This window comes from Vicia villosa, unplaced genomic scaffold (genome assembly GCF_029867415.1).
Source record: "Vicia villosa cultivar HV-30 ecotype Madison, WI unplaced genomic scaffold, Vvil1.0 ctg.000747F_1_1, whole genome shotgun sequence".
In the NCBI taxonomy this organism is placed as follows: domain Eukaryota; kingdom Viridiplantae; phylum Streptophyta; class Magnoliopsida; order Fabales; family Fabaceae; genus Vicia; species Vicia villosa.
Window position 1 is genome coordinate 200397 of NW_026705336.1, and position 20135 is coordinate 220531.

Consider the following 20135-nt stretch of genomic DNA (forward strand, 5'->3'; position numbering starts at 1 on the left):
ATGCGATGAAATACAACTAATATTCAATTGTTGTCTTTTGGTTTTAACTTAACTAAACTCAATAAGATTTAAAGGTTTAGAAGTAAGAGCATAAAACAATTCTTATGATGAATTATAATAAGAGAATTTCTTTACCCACCTCTCTATGGAGGTCACTCCAGCGAAAATCCCATTTTACCCCGCTTCAAAAATGCATTTCCGAAATATTTTTTTTTCTAAATTTTTCTAGACTTCGAAAGTGCATTTCTGAAAAAATCCCAAAAATTGGGATTTTGACTAATTCGGAGATGCATCTCCGAAACAACAAAAAAAATCTAAAAAAATCCCAAAAATTAATTTTAGGATATTAATTAATTCACATATCATAAATTTGATATAATTTATGAGTAATTAATAATAATTATATATTTTGATATAATTTATGAGTTATGAATAATAGTTATTATATATTTCTATCCTGATTCATATTTTAAAATTTAAAATAATTTTAATTAAAAAAATTAAAATAATTTCATTTACAAAATAAGTTATAATTTTTTATTTATATATTTATAATAATTGTTATATATTTATAAAAAAAATTTAAAAAAATGAGTGTTTTAATTTATATATTTATATAATAATTATAATAATTATTATATATTTATAAAAATGATTATATATTTATATATTTATATAATAATTATAAAAATTAAAAAAATGAGTGTTTTAATTTATAATAATTATTATATATTTATATATTTATATAATAATTATTATATATTTATATATTATATATTTATATATTTCACTTACAAAATTAATAATTATGATTATATATTTATATATTTCTATTCTGATTCATAATTAAAAATGAGTTATAATTTTTTATTTAGTTTAAAAAAATTTAAAAAAAAATTGTCTTAATTTTATTTAATGAATAAATTTTATATTTAATTTTATATAATTCAAAATTTACTTATGAAATTAAGATGTTTTTGATTTATATAAGTTAGTAAAATAATTTTTAACTTTAAAATTGTTTAGGAAATTTTGATTCACCTTGATTTTATTGATTCACCTTCATTTTATTGATTCACTTTCATTTTATACCTATTAATTGTATTGATTCACCTTAATTTTAATTTTTTAATAATTATTGAATTTTTTCGGAAGTGTATATCCGAAACATTCCAAGACCAATTTGGTCTTGGAATATTTCGGATATGCATCTCCGAAAACACCTCCTCTCCCAAAAAGGGTGTTTTCGAAAATGCATCTCCGAAAACTCAAAAAAGGGGATGTTTTCGGAAATGCATCTCCGAAAACACCTTTTTTTCGTGTTTTCGGAAGTGCATTTCCGAAAACACCTTTTTTTCTTCAATAAAAGTACGTTTTCGGAAATGTATTTCCGAAACAATGGGGTATTTTGGTAAATTCGCCAGAGGTGACTAAGAATGTTAGGAGGGGGTAAAGAAATTCTCTTATAATAAAGAGTTATCCATCATACCATCTTGGAAGTTGTATAAGATATAATTAGAAGAAGTTCTTATCTAAATAATAGAGTATTGGGTGATCAACCAATTCCAACGTTTTAGGAGTCCCTACAAGAAAACTGCAACTTAGCGTTGAGTAAAAACCCTCGCTAAAAGGAGAAGAAATCAACGCTAAAGTGTATTACTGTTGGCCTAGCTTCGGGATCGAGGCACACACCTCAAAACTGGAAGTAAAAAATAGCTTCCAGTCGACACTAACTTTAGCGTCAACTCAACGAAGCACTAAAGGGACGCTAATACATAAAATTCAACGCTAGAATACAAACATGTTCTGCTTTAGTGTCGGCCTGGATCAAAAGTGTTGTGTTATGTGTATTTAGTTAGCGTTGGTCTCTTGCGACGCTCAGTACTATATATAATCATGTAGCATCAATACGAGCAACGCTAGATTGTTACACATGTTTATAAAACGTTGATCGGCTCCGAGGCTAACTTGTTACACGTGTTTATTTAGTGGTGACATTGGCCGATGCTAGATGTAAAAAAAAATGATCAATGCTTCTAATGTTTCAGAAGTCATTTATAAATCCGCTTTTAAAACCTATTTTTACATATTCATACATAGACAAATATTGATCTAACATATCATGCTATCCATTTATGGTTAGAACAACATAATTCCAACTACAATTCAACTAATCAATGTGTCCCCATAAATTACATGCTCACAATAGTTAATAATTTAAAATTCTTAAATAATATAAAATAAATATAATAAAAAATTTGTATATTCCCTTTCAAAAGAGATGCATGACTATGACTCCACTCAAATATCCCTTTCATAATAATCTTTTTATAATGAATAGAGTCAAAACCACACTTTCTATACAATGATCAACACACATAAGCAACAAACCAAACACCTGAGCTCGAGTGATAAATAAGCTTCTGAAAAAAACGAAAGTTTGAGAAATATCGATAGCTTGCTTGTTTTCCTGATTTCTTAATAATAAACATTCTATACAAAATAATAAACATTCTTACAAAATATCATTATATTTAAAGTTGCAATTGCAATAGAATAATTTATTTCTTTAAATAGAGCAAATTCTATATCAATAGCTTGCTTCACATTAAAATTTTAAAATATAAGAGCAGCTAAAAAATTAAAATTAGCACCGACAATATATTCAAAGAAAATTACCTTTGTGATGTTGACATTAGTCTTTGTTAACTAGAAGACAAATTTGAACCACACTTTTTTGGAGGTCCATCTGTAACAGTAACTGCAATGTATATTTACGGAGCTGTGCTAGTTGTACACCATATGGTACATACATCATATGATACACCGTATGCTTCAACAAAGTAAAATGACTTGGCACAGAAGTCAATTTAAAAATAAATTATTAAAAAATAAAAATAGTATATTTTGTGTATCAAAGTACGGTGTAGTGTTACAAAATGATGTAAAGATAGTTTTTCTCATATTTACGGTGTAACAATTCTGGTGTATATATAACATTTCTCTTTATGTATATTAAATACATTCTTTGCAAATTTATAAACTGTGATACTCCTAGTGTCTTATAATAATTATTAAATTTCAACGTGCAAAAAAAAAAGATCAATCTCTTAAAGCGATAAACTTTAATTAATTCTCACTCATGACCGATGAGTAGAACAAAAAAATGTGCTAGACAACTATTCATAAGACTTACAAAAAACAAAATCAATCTGTTAAGCAATAAACTTTGATTGATTCCCACTCATGACTGACGAGTATAACAAGCAAAATCAACTCTAGTCCCATATTCAGGCATTTGATCATAAGGCTGAGAAATACCAACTTCTCTCCAATAAACACTAGCATAGCTAGTACAATACTTAGCATCAACCTCAAAGATTTACTTGCTTTTGAATAATAAATACAACAAGATCTACTTGTAAGAGAAAAAGAACATATCCTAGTAAATGTATACACAAATAGCTAGCACTGTCACAAGATGAAACACAATGTTCTGGAAAATGTTCACTAAACACATGCTTTGGTTGGATAATCACATGCTCTTCACTACAGTTGAAAAACATGTACTCATTTTTCTTAAAGACTTTTAGTTATGTGCTAGTGTCTAAACCAAACAGTCGCGCCGGTCGAAAATTATCGATGAGCATTAGAACTATGGTTTGGGATGCAGATGGTGAAAAAAGCCCGGGCCCAGATGGCTTTAACCTTAGGTTCATCCAAGAATGTTGGAGCTTTTTTACAGGAGGATGTGTACAAGTTTGTTGGAGAGTTTCACAAGTTTGGTTCTCTTCCAAAGGCGATAACTGCTTCATTCATTGCCCTTGTCCCAAAAAATGTCAATCCACAGGGGCTCAATGAATTTCGCCCTATCTGCCTTATTGGATGCTTATATAAGATTGTTTCTAAGGTGCTTGCTAACAGAATCAGAAAAGTGTTGCAGAATATTATATCATCTACGCAATCAGCTTTTGTGCCGGGGCGACAAATCTTAGATGGTGTTTTGGCTCTGAATGAAGTAATAGATCACGCAAAAAAGGCAAACAGAGAGTGTTTCGTTTTCAAGGTTGATTTCCAGCAAGCCTATGACTGTGTCAGCTGGCAGTTTCTGAGGTCCCTCCTTCATAAATTTGGCTTTGGCGACAAGTGGTGCAAATGGATGGAGGCGTGTGTCTGTAACAGCTCGTTATCGATTTTAGTGAATGGAAGCCCAACAAAAGATTTCAAAGTGGAAAGAGGCCTTAGACAAGGAGATCCCCTCTCCCCTTTTCTTTTCACTCTAGTAGCGGAAGGATTGGTGGTCATGTTTAACTCAGCAGCTTCTCTAGGCAATTTCGAGGGTTACCGAGTAAACAACAATGTGGAGGTGAAGTTGCTGCAATTTGCAGACGATACGGTGATCATTGGGAAAGGGAGCTGGAAAAACTTGTGGACTATTAAGTCGATCTTTAGAGGTTTTGAACTTATTTCTGGTTTAAAGGTGAACTTCTCAAAGAGTAAGGTGTTGGGTGTCAATGTGGATGAAAACTTCCTCAATGCAGCCTCACACTTCTTATGTTGCAGCAGGGAGAGTTTTCCTATTAAGTTCCTAGGTATTCTTGTTGGTATAAACCCGAGGAGATGTGATTCATGGGGTGTGGTGGTGAACAGTCTGAAAAATAAACTGTCCATGTGGAAATCAAGGTTTTTATCCATCGGGGGTAGAGTTACTCTCCTTAACTCTGTCCTCTCAAGTGTACCGATTTATGCTATGTCTTTCTACAAGGCTCCTCTGAAAATAATCAAGGAAATTATTCGAATCCAAGGCCGGTTTCTTTGGGGTGGGTCAGAAGACAAGAAGGTTATAAATTGGGTCAGTTGGCACAACATTTGCAAACCAAGGGAGGAAGGTGGTCTGGGGATTAAAAACATTGGACATTTCAACCGAGCTCTCTTGACGAAATGGAAGTGGAGGATTATGAAAGAAAGCGGGTCCTTATGGAAGTCAATTCTTACAGCTAAATATGGTGACGTTAATAAAGTGGTGGTGTTGGGGCGGATCACAAGCCAAAAAGGAAGGACTCGGTATGGTGGAAAGATATGCTAGAGGCGAGTTTGTCACACTCTAACGACTTTGATTGTTTTGCAGGTAGCATTAATTTTCGCTTGGGCAATGGTAGAAGTATTCTCTTTTGGTATGGAAGGTGGTTCGGAGGTTCACCGCTCAAGGGACTATTTCCTTTACTCTTTAGCCTATCCAGCAAACCGAAGGGTACGATCAGTGAAATGGGAGCCTGTGACGGAAGTGCTTGGCATTGGGATTTTCATGTGAATGGTCCGGCTCTGTTAGGATCTCCAGAAGCAATGCAAGAGGCGTTGGAGCTTTTGGAACTGTTGGGAGGCTTTGGTCCTACTGTTGGTGTAGAAGATGTCATCAAATGGTGGCCTAATTCTGAAGGTACCTTCTCAGTTAAAAGCTGCAATATGTTATTTAGAGAGCATCAGTTAGAAGAGGGGGTAGAACCAAATAAACTTTCTGCAATTAATTCTTTCTGGCACTCAAAACTCCCATCAAAAATCAAGATTTTTGGATGGAGATTGATGTTAAATAGGCTGCCGTCAAAAGATCAATTGAGTAAGCGGAATATCATTCAGAGGGAGGAAGATAAAGTGTGTATTTTTTGTGATTCTGAGATGGAAGATGTAGAACACTTGTTTTTTTCTTGTGCTTTTTTTAAAAAGGTATGGGAAAAGGTTCTTGGGTGGCTGGAAATAATGCTGGTAGGGAATGTGGCAGGGGCGGATCATTTTCTGCAGTTTGCTCAGGCTATGAAGAGTAACATCAAAAAGAGGAATTTGTGTCTTTTGTGGCTCGCAACGGTATGGATGCTTTAGAACACAAGAAACAGCTTCATCTTTAACAATACTAGGATTGTTTTAGATGACGTTATCGTTAGTATTAAATTAGTTTCTTGGATTTGGTACTCTATCGGTCTGAAAAATGGCGGTTTGTCGTCTTTTTATAATTGGTTACAAGCTCCATTGGAGGTCTTAAAAAATGGTTAACTCTAAATATTTGCTGTAATGGGTTGTGAGTACCCCTAGTACTCACCTCAATTATATATCTAATTAACTTTGCTTATCAAAAAAAAAAAAGAACTATCTATTTGTATAGCTGAAAAGTGAGGACTGTAAATATAATTCTATTGTTGTTTAGAAAAAGTGGTGATGTTACTCTAATTCTGGAATCTGATTTTAATTTTAGGCTAGATTCTTCATTATGATGATAGTTTAGTAACAGAAAAGTAAATTCATCACAAACATGATTAAAAACTCATATATAGTTTATCAAAAACTCATACAGTTCATTAAGAAACATGTCAACTAGATAGAAAGTTCAGTAAAATAAAACTAGCAGGTATGTAAACTAAACATCGTATATAAAATTGTAAGACTAAACCAGAATCCTTATATAACGAGGCATCACAAACATTGTGCTGGAAAGTAATCTTAGGAGTTTTTGTGATCAAGTTTTTAGTGGTGAGGAAAATCAAATAGCATTTTATCAGCAGAAAGCCCTGCATCATTGCACACCTTGATCACTTCTTCAAATAGTACTTCATTTCCATCTACTTCCAGGTGCAACCCACCCTGTAACACCAAAACAACAATGTTAATCACCTTTAATTCTGAAGGCTAAAAAAAACACAAGAAAGAGGGGTTTGAATTGGATTTTTAAATTTAAAGCTTTATCGAACACTCAATTTCAAATAGCACAATAACAACAAAGATAAACAACACAAGATTTTATCTTGGTTTGCTGTTAACTAGGCTACCTCCAGTCCATCCTATCCAGGTGACTTTGCCTTATCAAAAAAAGAATTAATCCACTAATCAAATAACTTTTGATTACAACCTCAATGACACACCAGTCAAAGAATTCTCGAGGATCCTGACTAAACCTTTAGTCCTTCAAGGATATTAATCAACCTGGTTAAGTTATAAGGTTTTGTGTTAACAAAGTAATTTTTAAAAAGATAATACACACAGTTTCAATACAACAATATTTATAAAGAATGAAAGTTATGAAGCTTTCAAAATAATAACAATTTTCTTCTTAGTGTTGATTCTCGGCTTAGTGTTTTTGTCTTGTTTCAAATTTTTTTTTTAATATAAGTTTGTCGTTCTTCTATTAGTCGTTCTTATTTTCCATGGCTTCAAACACTCCTTTATATAAATGAAAAATAGATCCGTTCGAGGGTGAAGTTGAAATTTCATAATCCATAACTTGCATGAATATGTTGAGTAGTACGGTAGTAAAGTAGCGGTAGCAGCATAGTGGAAGGTGAGGATGTGAGGTATTGAAAAAGTTGGTATTGACATACAGTCCTTTGTTCAATATCGCAGGGTAGTGGAAATGATGTTTATTTATACTATTTTAATTTTTTCATACTATCTCCTTGAGTTAGAGGCTTCTGATAGAATATGGTGAAGCTTGATCAGAGTCCAAAGTTACTATCTTTTTTCGTTTCTAACTACTTGAGTCAGAGGCTTCTAATAGAGTTAGATGAAGCTTGATCAGAGTAAGTCTTCAGTTCGTTGAGAAATTCCGAGTCTTCGGATTCTTGAATAATCAGAGTCAATCTGGATAAAGTTCTTTCAATTGTTGACTCAATACTTGTAGAAGTAGATAGTTTGTTGTAAACACTTATTTACATTCTTCATCGGTTCATAGTGCATTTGATTTCCCATAGTCCAGAGTTACTTGTCCAGAGTCCATAACTACACTTATCTAGTGTCTACAACTTGCATGCTTAGAGTCCAGAATCTATGAATAAAATATGCACACTTTAACAAACAGTTTGAGTATAAAATTATTCTCCATACTAGTGTACTTATTATCATCAAAACTTCAAGAATTAGTTGACAAACCAAACTTGTATAACCAATCTCCCCCTTTTTGATTATGACAATACCATGTATTTTGATGAAGAATTTTTCTTTGATAATATGCACATTAGTTTTGTAAGTTCCCCCTTAGTTTAAAACTTATTAAAATTTCCAACTTCAACAGAATGAGGTTAGCAAGCTCCCTCTGAGAATATTATTGAAAATTTTCATTACTACTTCAGAGTTAGGTTTGCAAGCTCCCCGTGAGAGTAAGACTTCATGACTACTATAGAGGTCGGTTTATTCAACCGATTTATATGATTTTATCCGATTTTTCCATGCAATTCGACCACCGATTTTGTGATTCGACCAATGAACTAGTGACTTAGTATTATAACGGGTTTGATGACCAGTCTGATTTTTAAAACATTAATTTAAAAAAAATAAGGACCAAAAAAATTATTGATTTTTGGGATTTTAACCCCTCTTGAAATTTTAGTTCAGAAAATCCAATATGAGAAAGGTGGTGTAAAATATTGTTGATTAGTGTGGTCGTTACCTAGACCAAACTTTTTAAGGGTTTGTTCGATAATTTGGTTCACTTTTTTTCTTTTTCTTATCACCATCGGTATAGTCCGGTTCGGGGGTCAGTTCTGACATCAAGTGGTTCCAATTCCCTCCCGTTCGCAGTTGTAGAAGATCGAACTGTAGTCCTCCTTACCAAATTCAGATCAATCACCACTGGATCAACTAACGATTGATAATTTGATTCACATTTATCTTGCTTAGGAAAAAGCTCAAATCACATATTAATTAAAGATAAAATATTAGAAGAGTTTATCAAAGTGTGACACATATCATACAATTATTGATTTTGTAGAATGACTTAAACTCAACTCAAATGTTAATATGATAACAAAGTCTATCATTTGGATTACCCACAGTTTATCTCTACCCGAAATTTTAATATTAGAGAAAACTCAAATCCCACATTAATATTAATTAAAGATAGAGTTAAATATATTTTTTATCTTTATAAAATATCAAATTTTGTTTTTGGTTCCTATAAGCAAAAATGACATGGTTTGTTTCTTATAAAATTATTATGAACATAATTTTAGTATTTACTATTAAATCAATGATTATTTTGCATACATGTTTAGAAAATTTTAAAAAAATTCCTTGAATAAAAAAGGAATTCAAAATTTAATTTTTACGTCGAAATTTTCATTACTTTTATCAATATCTTTTGAAATTAAAAAAATATATATTTTATTCTTCTCATTTTAAAAAATTCTAAAAAGTTTGGTAAATAAATATTTTACAGTATTTTAAACAAACATGTATGAAAAAAATTATTCAAAAATTTAAAAAGTAAAGGATAATTAAATATTTTTTCAGTTTTAAAAAAATAACAGAGACTAAAAATTTTGTGGAGACTAAAATATGTTGTTTTTTTAATATAGACTAAAAATAAAATTTGAGATATTTATAAGGACTAAAAATTTATTTAACTCTTAAAAATAAAACCTAAAAATATTATAAAAAATGACAGATCTTACTTTATAAATCAATTTTGTAACTCAAATTATAACATTTATATCATTCTTATTAAAGATTTGTACAATATCATATGAGTTTGAAGATAGTGCATTATCTAGGTAAAACAATTTTACACATACAACCAATCAAAATTCTTATATTTGCTATGTTATTTTAGTATTTTAAACTTAAAATATAATTTATTGTGATACATGTCTCTCATTGGTTAATAGTGAAAATATTTTACACTGACAGTGCATTTCCTTTTTTTCTCATATCATATTACAATTTTTTACATTTACATCATTTTTATTAAACATTTTATCTACATTTTCTACGTGATTACTCTGAAGTAAGAAGTAAAAACGACACTTGAATTACTTAAATTATCAAAAAAAGTAGTATTAAATATAATTTTTCTTGAGTTATTAAAATAAAAAATATATATAACCAATATTAAAACAGAATTAAGAAAGTATTAAAAAGATTAAAAAAATAATATTTTATTAATTTTGTATCTTAAAAAAATTACAAGTAACAAAATATTGAATATTAGATATTTTAATGGACTAAATAATCATAATATAAGAAACTTCAAAATCATATATTTATCTAAGATCTTAATATATTCACTCAAGATCTTATGACAAATGAATCATCTTTTTTATATATTTAGTATATATTTCATTTTTGTTCATGCGCGACTTAACTACTCACATTTAACTCCCAACAATTATCACAAAATTTATATAAAAAAATAATCTCAAATAACTCAATTCAAATACACCTTTAGTGTGACATTAAAAAGCTAAAGATAAACCAAATCATTTGACTGATAAATTCTTTTAAAAGCCTGCATCTTTCAAGGCACAATGCACAAAAGCAAAAAAACTTATATGGTGGTAAATGCAGCATTCAAACCTCTCTTTCTTTACCTCATTAGTCAAACCAACCTTCAATACAAAATTCAATTTCTCTGCAAAAACACGTGCCTTAAAATTCTGATACAACAACTGTATCAAAATTGATTGTATTCAGATAAACTATAATATTGGAATGAAACAAAATAATATTGTACTAATTTCATTAACTAACCTCTTATTCTGCTATGAAAATGTATATAAAATGAGTTACATATCTGGTTCTAAGTTCTAACCATATGTAAACTTTATCATACATATTTGTGAAAGGGCCTAATACAATATCTTACCTTATACAAAGCCACTTCAACAAATTATGATATGAATAATTTCAACTTTATGTAAATAAACAAGAAAAAAAAAAGTATCAATGTTCTCAAAGAAACATAACAATGATCAAAGTCCAAGAAATTAAACAAACTATAAAGTTTAAAGAAATGAAGTTCCTGCTAAACCATGATGCAGAAGATTATGAGCAATAGCATCTCTAGCTTTGAAAGAATTAACCGATCTCATACCAACTTCCGGAACCATTTCATCGTCAACAACATCGACATTAAGTTCTGGATCCATCGTCTCGCCTTTCATTTCACAGATATTATGCAAAACACAACAGGCACCAAGCACAACAGGCAAGTCTTGCAGCTTAACTTCAGTCCTTTTCTGTAAACAACTCCACCTACCTTTCAATCTAGCGAACGCGTCTTTAGAAACTTTCTGTATCTCGCCGATTTTCTCGTTGAAACCATGTTGTGTCCAAGTGAGATTCTGCTGAGTATAAGGCACCAAAATCCAATCCATTAGAGGATAGCCTGAACTTCCAACAATCCAATTTCCTTTCAGAAGTCCTCCATTGTTAGCCCTTTGAAAAAGTGCTGATTTTTCCAATACTTGATCATCAGGCATTGAACCAGGCCAACCGATACAAACATCGGTGAACACACCGTTCGTATCAACAACGCCTTGAACGGTAATCGAATACGAAGTTTTCTGATTCCTCTCAGTATGTCTCTTGTTAAAATAAGCAGCAACACTAATCTTAGGAGCTATGATAGGAACATGTGATGTATACATCGATCCTACAACATTCGGAATCCCCGAAATTCCCTCGAATTCAGTCTTAATTTTTCGCAAAGAAGCCTCATTAGGCCATTGCAGATACTTAGGCATAAGAACAGTTTTAATAGCAGTACAAACTTCAAGAACAAGTTTATGACAAGTGGATATACCTAAACCGAATCGCTTCGACACAATTCGAAGAGGATCACCTGTTGCTAATCTCCATAGACAAACAGCAACCCTTTGTCTAACCGGAATAGCATTCCTCAATGTTGTGTCTTCCTTCACAATCGCAGAATTCAATTCTTCGCAGATCAAATCAAAAGTCGATTTTCCCATTCTGAAGGCTTTCTTAAACTCATCTTCAGGAAAATCATCCTTGTTACATTCATCCCACCATGCCTTCGACCGATCCTTCACCCAAAGCCTTCTCTGCGAGCCACCCGATTTCGAACCGTTTGTTTCATTACCACGTTCGCCACTCTCTTCTTCGAAACTCTCACTACATGCAGCAGCAATAGCCACAGAATTCGACATGTTTCGCGAATTCTTCCTCTTGACTCTCTCCGATTCTTCCACCTGGGTAAAGCAATCATCGAGATTTGAGAAATACTCAGACATAGCTTTGGTTTTCTTCTTATGATTCGTCTCTAACGAGAATTTCTCGTCCTCGGAAACTCTTCTGCTGTTGTCAACCTCTTGTTTCTCTTGCTCGTCGAGTAAGAGAATTGATGTGAGAATTCCTTTCAACTCTTCTTTCTTCTTCTTGTTTTCTCCATTGTTGATTGAAACTGAACCTTTATCATCTTCTTCATCACCATCATCACCACCACCATGTTCATTTTTTCTGCGTCTTTTTCTGATATTTGTGGAGCTACCACTGTTATTGTTCGGATTATTCATTTGATAAAACGAATTTTGAAGTAAATTGTAAACGTGAGAGAGTGATTCAGGGTCTGCGAAAGTTGGGAGTTTCATAAGAGAAGATTGAAACCGTTATCTATAGATTGTGTTGGGAACAAGAGAGAGTTGAGAAGACACAAAAAATTGTTTGTGTGTTGGTTGAATTTTGAAGATGTTTTTTAAGGTAAGGTTTATGTGTGTGAACGCAAGGTGAGGTGTGAACGCGGAGTTGAAAATTTGGAGAAAATAATGAATAAATAGAAAGATGCGGCGTGAGATTAAATAATGTGGAACAAAGTCTTGAATTAATTAACGTAAATTCAGTGTATGTGAAAGGGATCTAGAACTTTGCTTTGGATATTTTATTTTGGTTTTGTTTAATTGACAGGTCATACAAAACTGTCATGGGTAATCATTCTTTTTTATTAAAAATTACTATATTTTTTCTAGAAATAATTTTTTTATTATTTTAAAGTATATATTTTTTATAATTTTTTGAAAAAATTATTAAAGTTTTAAAACATTCTAAAAATATATATAAAAAATATTATTGAACTTGAATCAATAACTTAAATATAATCTAACTCATCATCTACCATGTGTCATATGAACTACTTCATCCACCTTTGCTTATCCTCCTTTCAATTGGTAATTGTAGAAATATTTGATAGATGGAACAATGAGTTTGAATCTGTGATTTTTTTACTAGCCTATTTAATTTTTTAAAAAAATAGTTATTATTAGTTTATAAATATTACTAGTTAATTTGTTATTACAATACATTATTATAAATAAATAATTGATTATGTTTATAAGAATTGAACTCTAGATCAATAATTTACATTTATTTAATTAAATTAGACATATTAGTTGAATTATCTCAATTACTTTAGTAGATTATTTAATAAAAATACAACTTTATAGTTTTGAAAAGCCTAGATTCCTTTTTAATATGAAATTTTTCTTTTAGAATAAATTAGAAGTATTAATATAAGTTTTTACTTAAAATTGCTTATACATTCTAGAAAATAATATTTAGGAATATTTTATTTTTTCAATTGGTCCTTATGGGATATATTTATGTAATATTTTATGAGTTTCTAACTCAAAGTCATTGATTTTTAATTCTTTCTTATTTTTTTCTAGAAATAAATTTTTATATTATATATCTTTATAACTTTTATTGAACTTGAATAAATAACTTAAATATAATCTAACTTAATTATCAGGTACTATTACATGAGCTACTTCATCCACCTTTGCATCAATTGATAGTTGATAAGTATTTGATAGGTTGAACAATGAGTTTGAAAAAAAATCTTCTAATCTATTTAATTTAAAAAAAAATAATTATTTATTAAAATAATAAATAAATGATGCCGAAAAAAAATTAAATCATAAATCAATTATTTACACTTATTTAAATTAATTAGAGAGCCTAGTATCATATTAGAGTATTTAATAAAAATACAGTTTTGAAGAGCCTAGAGTATTATTAATATTAATTTTTTATCTTTTAAAATAAATTAAATGTATTACTTGTTGTTTTTTACTTAATTGATGATACATTCTAGAAATTAATATTTAAGGATATTTTATTTTCTCAAATGGTCCTTATGAGATGTATTTATGAAACTGTTTATGAGTTTATAATTTATAAGAATTTTATTTTTTTTTAGTTTATATATTTGACCAATAATTATTACTATTATTTAGAAAAAAAAATTACCAATATTTTATACGAATGTTATTTTATTTTGAATTAAAATTTTTTATGTAAAAAGTAGTGAACTTTTTTTATCATCCATTCGAGATATTTTATATTTAAGCATTAAGATAATTTAATAATTAAAAGAATATAATAAATTAATTAAATGATAAAAGTCCATTTTAGTGCTAATTTTTATTTTTTAACATTTAATTACTACTTCCATTCATTTTTAATAATTTTTTAATGTTCCATTTTCAATGTTTGAAATTCGTTAATTATTATTTTATCAAATTTATCATGATAATATATTACATATATAAAGATAGATGAGTGAAATAAGATAATAAATAACCAGTTGTATAATAAAAAATGCAAATGCTTATGAATAATTAAACTTATTTTTAATATCTTTATGTAATAGTTAATGCCTAAAATTTCACTTTTCCAAATGAATAAATTAAATATTGTAAATTAGAATATGTGTTCTTAAATTTAGATGTCGATTTCTAATAAGAGTATGTTTGATAAGAATAAAAGTTAACTTTTAAATTTTAGCTTTTAAGTTCATATGAATAAAAAAAATTGTTTGGAACAATATTTTAACAAAAGTATATAATTATTTTACTAATTTATAACTTTTTGGAATATTATTTAAAATTTGTAGCTTTTATAACTTTTAATTTGTTCTTTTTTATTTATTATTTTTATTTTTTACCATCAATAATAATTTTAAATAAAAATATATATATTTTAAATGCACATTAATAGAAAAAGTCAAATTTTATTTAAAAAAAATCATGAATCTCATATTGTAACTTTCCTCTTTATTTTTTTGGTATGGTTTCCACTCCACTGATTCCAACAATATTAATTTTTATTGAGGTTCACTCATATTCTCATTTGATGTTAGCTCATGTTGAGGTTTACTCATATATATATATAAATATATATATATATATATATATATATATATATATATATATATATATATATATATATATATATATATATATATATATATATATATATATATATATATATATATATATATATATATATACTTTTAAATGAGAGATGAGAGGAAGAAATATCAACCATTGGATTCATCAAGAGAGAGAATGTTAATACATTAATGAGTCTATTAATTTATCTCTCTTGATGAATCCAATGGTTGATATTTTTTCCTCTCATCTCTCATTTAAAAAATGCTCTCACTTGATATGCTCCACATATATATATATATATATATATATATATATATATATATATATATATATATATATATATAAGGGGTCCCTGAGAGGCGACGGGACTGATGCATCTTTGTGCCATAAAGCCTTTATGCAACGTCCATTTACGAGATCGATCGACTGTTTATTGCATATGTCGCCCCATTATTAAATATATTGCATATTTTTGGAATGGTCGGTCTAACATGGGGAAATGCAAAAGTGACGTGTCTATGGTCCTCTACGATGTAGAAGAAGACATGGAGAAGTTAACTACGCTTTCCTAAATAATAGGGGTTTAACTATCCATTCTCACACCCTCTTAGTGGTAGTTGCTATTTTCAAGGGGCCTAGGAGAAATCCTATTAAGAGAGGACAAATCGGATATTCACGCAAATACTAGATACATAGAACTTCTCACCTCCATATTTGAGCTAACTCTAAACCCTACAACAAACCCTAAAAGTCTCTAACTGTCCTTAATCAATAAGGGGTTGCCACATAATATACTTTTAGTAAGTAGAATCGGTGCCCACCGTGGGGCCCAATAACATTTACCCAGGACACACTCATTGTTACTCATATTTGCTTTAATCATCTTCTCACAAAGATTTTAAGCAAAGCTCCAAGATCGCCGTCAGCATCATCACTCGAGGTTTTGCCAAAGGGAGAGAATCCAGTTCCTCCTAGAGAAAGTACGTTTCGCATGTTTTTACCACAAGCATTGTACATGCTGGCGCTATTAGAATCCATGGGAGAAAACGAGAGTCTAGACTTATCCTTGGTATTAATGGGGACATGGGGTTAGTGCACGTTTCTCATAAAAGTCATCATTACTCACACGTGCTAAAAAGATGGGCCCATAAATGATTTTCAACACTCATTGACACACGTTAAAACAATCTATTCATCTTTACGAAATTCTAGATCGGGGGCTTGTACATATTTGGAATCTTTAGGCCGGTCAGGCAAGCCGGCACTAAAAGAAGGAGGTAGACACAAGATAAGATGGATAAGAGTTAGGACTAATCTTAAGAAACTATTAGCTCAGCTCAGCATGGACCTTCAACTCGGCATGGACCTTCTACCCGGTTAGGGCCCCCAGCCCGGTTGACTTACTAGGCGAAACATTGGACTTACTCAGGGCCGGTCCTTTGAATTTGGGTGCCTTGGGCGAATCAAAAGACTGGTGTCCCTATAATTTTTTTAACAATACATACATAAGGATAAAAGAAATAATTGGATAAAAAACACATTTTCATTTGACATTGTGCAAAAAGAATACAAGTATGGATCTTTGAATCAATGTTTATATTACATCAAAACATAAACCATTATAAAGAGAGTTATTCTTCTTCTTGATCTGATCTTTTTTCCTATAAAAAAATTGACCAAACCTTTATAATTATTTAAAAATCATCCTCTTAGCATTTTTTTTTGCAAAATCATTAATAATTTGGTCATAATCAAGGTTATTCAAAAAATTATTTTCAATTGAAATCAATGCAAGACATCTAAAAAAAGATTTTAATATTTTAATTTAAAAAAATTCTTTCAACAAATGCAACACTGATAGGAATAGTCAATATTATTCTATAAGTTATGCATGCATTAGGAAAATAATTAAAAGTCTTTAAAGAACTCAGTATCATATAGCTTGATTTTGATTCAACTGTTAAAACTTCTCTAATAACAATCATTTCTTCAAACAAAATTTCACCTTCAAGATCAACAGCTTAATCCAAATTAGACATGGTAGGAAGATCTCTAACCTATCAAATAACCTTATCAATAATATAAAATATTATCTATATCATTGTTTTAATTTTAGTGCATCAATTAAATTCTTTACTTACTAAAATTATGAATATATTAATTGATTGGGTTATTACCATTTTACCCCCCTGCCATATAGGTCTTTTCTGGTTTGCCCCCTGTAAATTTTTTTTTTTGAAAAACAACCTTTTCATTTCAAAAAGCTAACTTTTTAGCCCCTAAAGTCAAAATCCGCAGGAAAATCTGCAGGCTCTGTTCTATTTTAAAATTAGGCCTTTGATAAATAATACAACAAATTAATAAAAAAATTATATTTCATTTAAATTATAAATAAAATTAAATATATAGAGACAAAAATGATACTATAGAAATATTATGTAGAAATTTGACTCATCGAAATAAATTATTTTACTATCTATTAATAATAATTTAAATAAAAACTTACTAAAATTTTAAAGTATTATTTACAAATAATATTATACAATATTTCATCATGAAAAACTAATAAATAAATTAATTGTATAATAAATATTTAATAATTTATACATCATACTGTTTTGGACTTTAATCCTAACTCAGCTAGCACATGGATCATTAAAGAAGTTATGCATACTAGAGGGTTTCTCCAATCCTGTCAAACACAATGGGAAGAGATGAGCCAAAAGGGGAAATTTTGCTCTGGTGTAATATATCGGGCGTTTAATATGAACCCTACTGTGCCTTGGAGTAATCTATGTCTGAAAAACCCAGCAAGACCATGTGCTATTGTTATTTTGTGGCTTCTATGTCATCGGAGATTGGCCACCAAAAGTAGACTATGTCATCTTGGATTCATAAACTCCACTGGATGTAGCTATTGTGATATGATAGAAACGGGTAGTCATATATTTTTTGAATGTGTTGAATTTCGCAAGATATGGATTGCTATTCTTCAATGGCTTCAGCTTGACCATAGTCCTAAACATTGGGATGAAGAGATCTCGTGGCTCTTGAACAAGACCAAAGGCAAAGGATGGAGGGCTAGCTTACTCAAGATGGCTGCTGTTGAAGCAGTGTATGGCACATGGATTCATAGAAACATAATGGTTTTTGGTACTCCTAATGATACTACACATACTATAAAGGAAATTATTGATAAGATTGTGTATAGGGGCTGGAACTGTAAGGCTTTAAAACCCCATATTGCTAGTCTTATGATTAGTTAGGTTGGTTCTAGTTAGTTTGTCTCCTTTGATGCTGGATCCATGGGATCGCTTTTGTATTAACTGTTTTTGGTTAATAAAGTCCATTATTTCCAAAAAAAAAAAGTTTAATTATTTAATAATAATGCTATTTAAAATGTCATTATTTTTTTTTGTCAAAAACGTGTCATTATTTAAAATAAAATATGAAGATATATATTTCAATATCGTAACAAAGAAATAAATTGATTACATTAAAATTTAAAAACGATTACAGCGTTTTTTTTTAAATAGCAAATATGCTTTAAATGAAAAAAAACAAGGAATTCAACCCATACCGCTCGGCTACCTTGTAGTACATGATTATAGATGGCGTTACAAATATATAATATTTATTGTTTTATTTATATTAAGCCCATTTATCGAATCTGAGGCCCTTTAAAGTCGGAGGCCCTGTGCAGTAGCACTCCTCGCACACCCACAGGGCCGGCCCTGTATATATAGGGGTAAAAATAATTTTGGTGCCCCTAAAATTATGGGGCTCTAGGCTCCTGCCCCGCGAGCCCATGCTCAGGGACACCCCTGGACTTACTAGTATACTTGTCTTTCTCTTTTAATTTAAGTCTTAGCTCATTTGTTCTCAGCCTTCGTTTCTTTGTTCTCAGGCTTCACTCCTACATACTTAATTGTTCGCTTTCACATTTCCAACTCTCCAACATTCCTTCACTTCACTTAGAGAAAATACAAAAAATGAAGTAAATCAAACCCTAAATCTCTTTAAATATTCCAACTTAACAATATTTATCCGCCTAAGCAAATACTAATCTACATATGTGACATTTGGCCTCTTCCATTAACTTTGACTAATATCTAGAGTTGTCAAATAGGTCGGCCCAACCTAGCCCGCTTCGCCCTGGGAGCTAAAACATATAAATTGGCTAAAATGGGCTGACCCGATTATTTCATGGGCTACTAAAAATGAGCCAGACCCAATTTCTATTGGCCATGTGGCCCGATGGACCAGCCGACCCATATTTTAATATTGTAGTTTTAATTTTATAAAAAAATATAATGGCCAAAAACTACATAACATAAGTAGAGGGTAATCATAAGCTTAATTAAGTGATCTTTAAAATATTCATCAAACCAACATCCATATATATGAATATCATAATAACATCTATGTAAAAGTAGAGATTAACTGAATATTATCTCTAATATTCATCAAACTTTATCTTCATCTCATAATCATTTCTTTGATCACATCATCTTGATACATATTTTCATCCACTTTAACTTTTCTTTACATATGAAAACTCACTTATGTAATCATAACGTAGCTCAATATTTTTTCTCCAAAATTAACAAAAAATAATATTTTTAATTGGTCAGCCCGGTCTGACCTAAGAAAAACATAGGTTTGGTGAGCCAAGCCAAAAAGATCGGGTCGTATTTTTTGAAGGTTTTTTGCGGTCCGACCCATGCTAATATATATAAGGCTAGTGGGTTGGCCCGATTGGCTGAGCCCATTTTGATAGTTTCTACTAATGCCTTTGACGTCAAGGACAAACATGAGCCTATTTGAATAATTGGGAAATCAAAATGGATGTATTTTAAGTTAAGGAACTACTATGAATCCAAATAAAATACAGGACGGAAAATGATATATATATATATATATATATATATATATATATATATATATATATATATATATATATATATATATATATATATATTTGTGTGTGTTTTTTTTTATTATTGTTATATTTAATTTTATTAAATAAAAATTAATTTAATATTATATAAAATAATAAAACCATTAAATTATTAATTAAAAATAATAATTTTTATGTTACTTTATATTTATCAATTACTAGAACCATTAATTTATTAGTCACTGTCGTCGATTATAAGCTATTAATCATCAGTTATAATCATATTT

At 30.0% G+C, this 20135-nt stretch overlaps 1 protein-coding gene across 1 annotated transcript; it reads right to left on the reverse strand.

Moving 5' to 3' along the window:
- Nucleotides 1-10468: 10468 nt before the first annotated feature.
- LOC131630914 (protein ALP1-like) lies at nt 10469-12540 on the reverse strand. The gene has a single exon (XM_058901660.1). The coding sequence runs from the start codon at nt 12366-12368 to the stop codon at nt 10761-10763; it is 1608 nt and encodes a 535-aa protein (XP_058757643.1). The 5' UTR covers nt 12369-12540; the 3' UTR covers nt 10469-10760.
- Nucleotides 12541-20135: the final 7595 nt, after the last annotated feature.

Bases quoted from the DNA above. Each gene is read 5' to 3' on its own strand.
- LOC131630914 (XM_058901660.1), bottom strand. From the start codon at position 12,368: ATGAAACTCCCAACTTTCGCAGACCCTGAATCACTCTCTCACGTTTAC.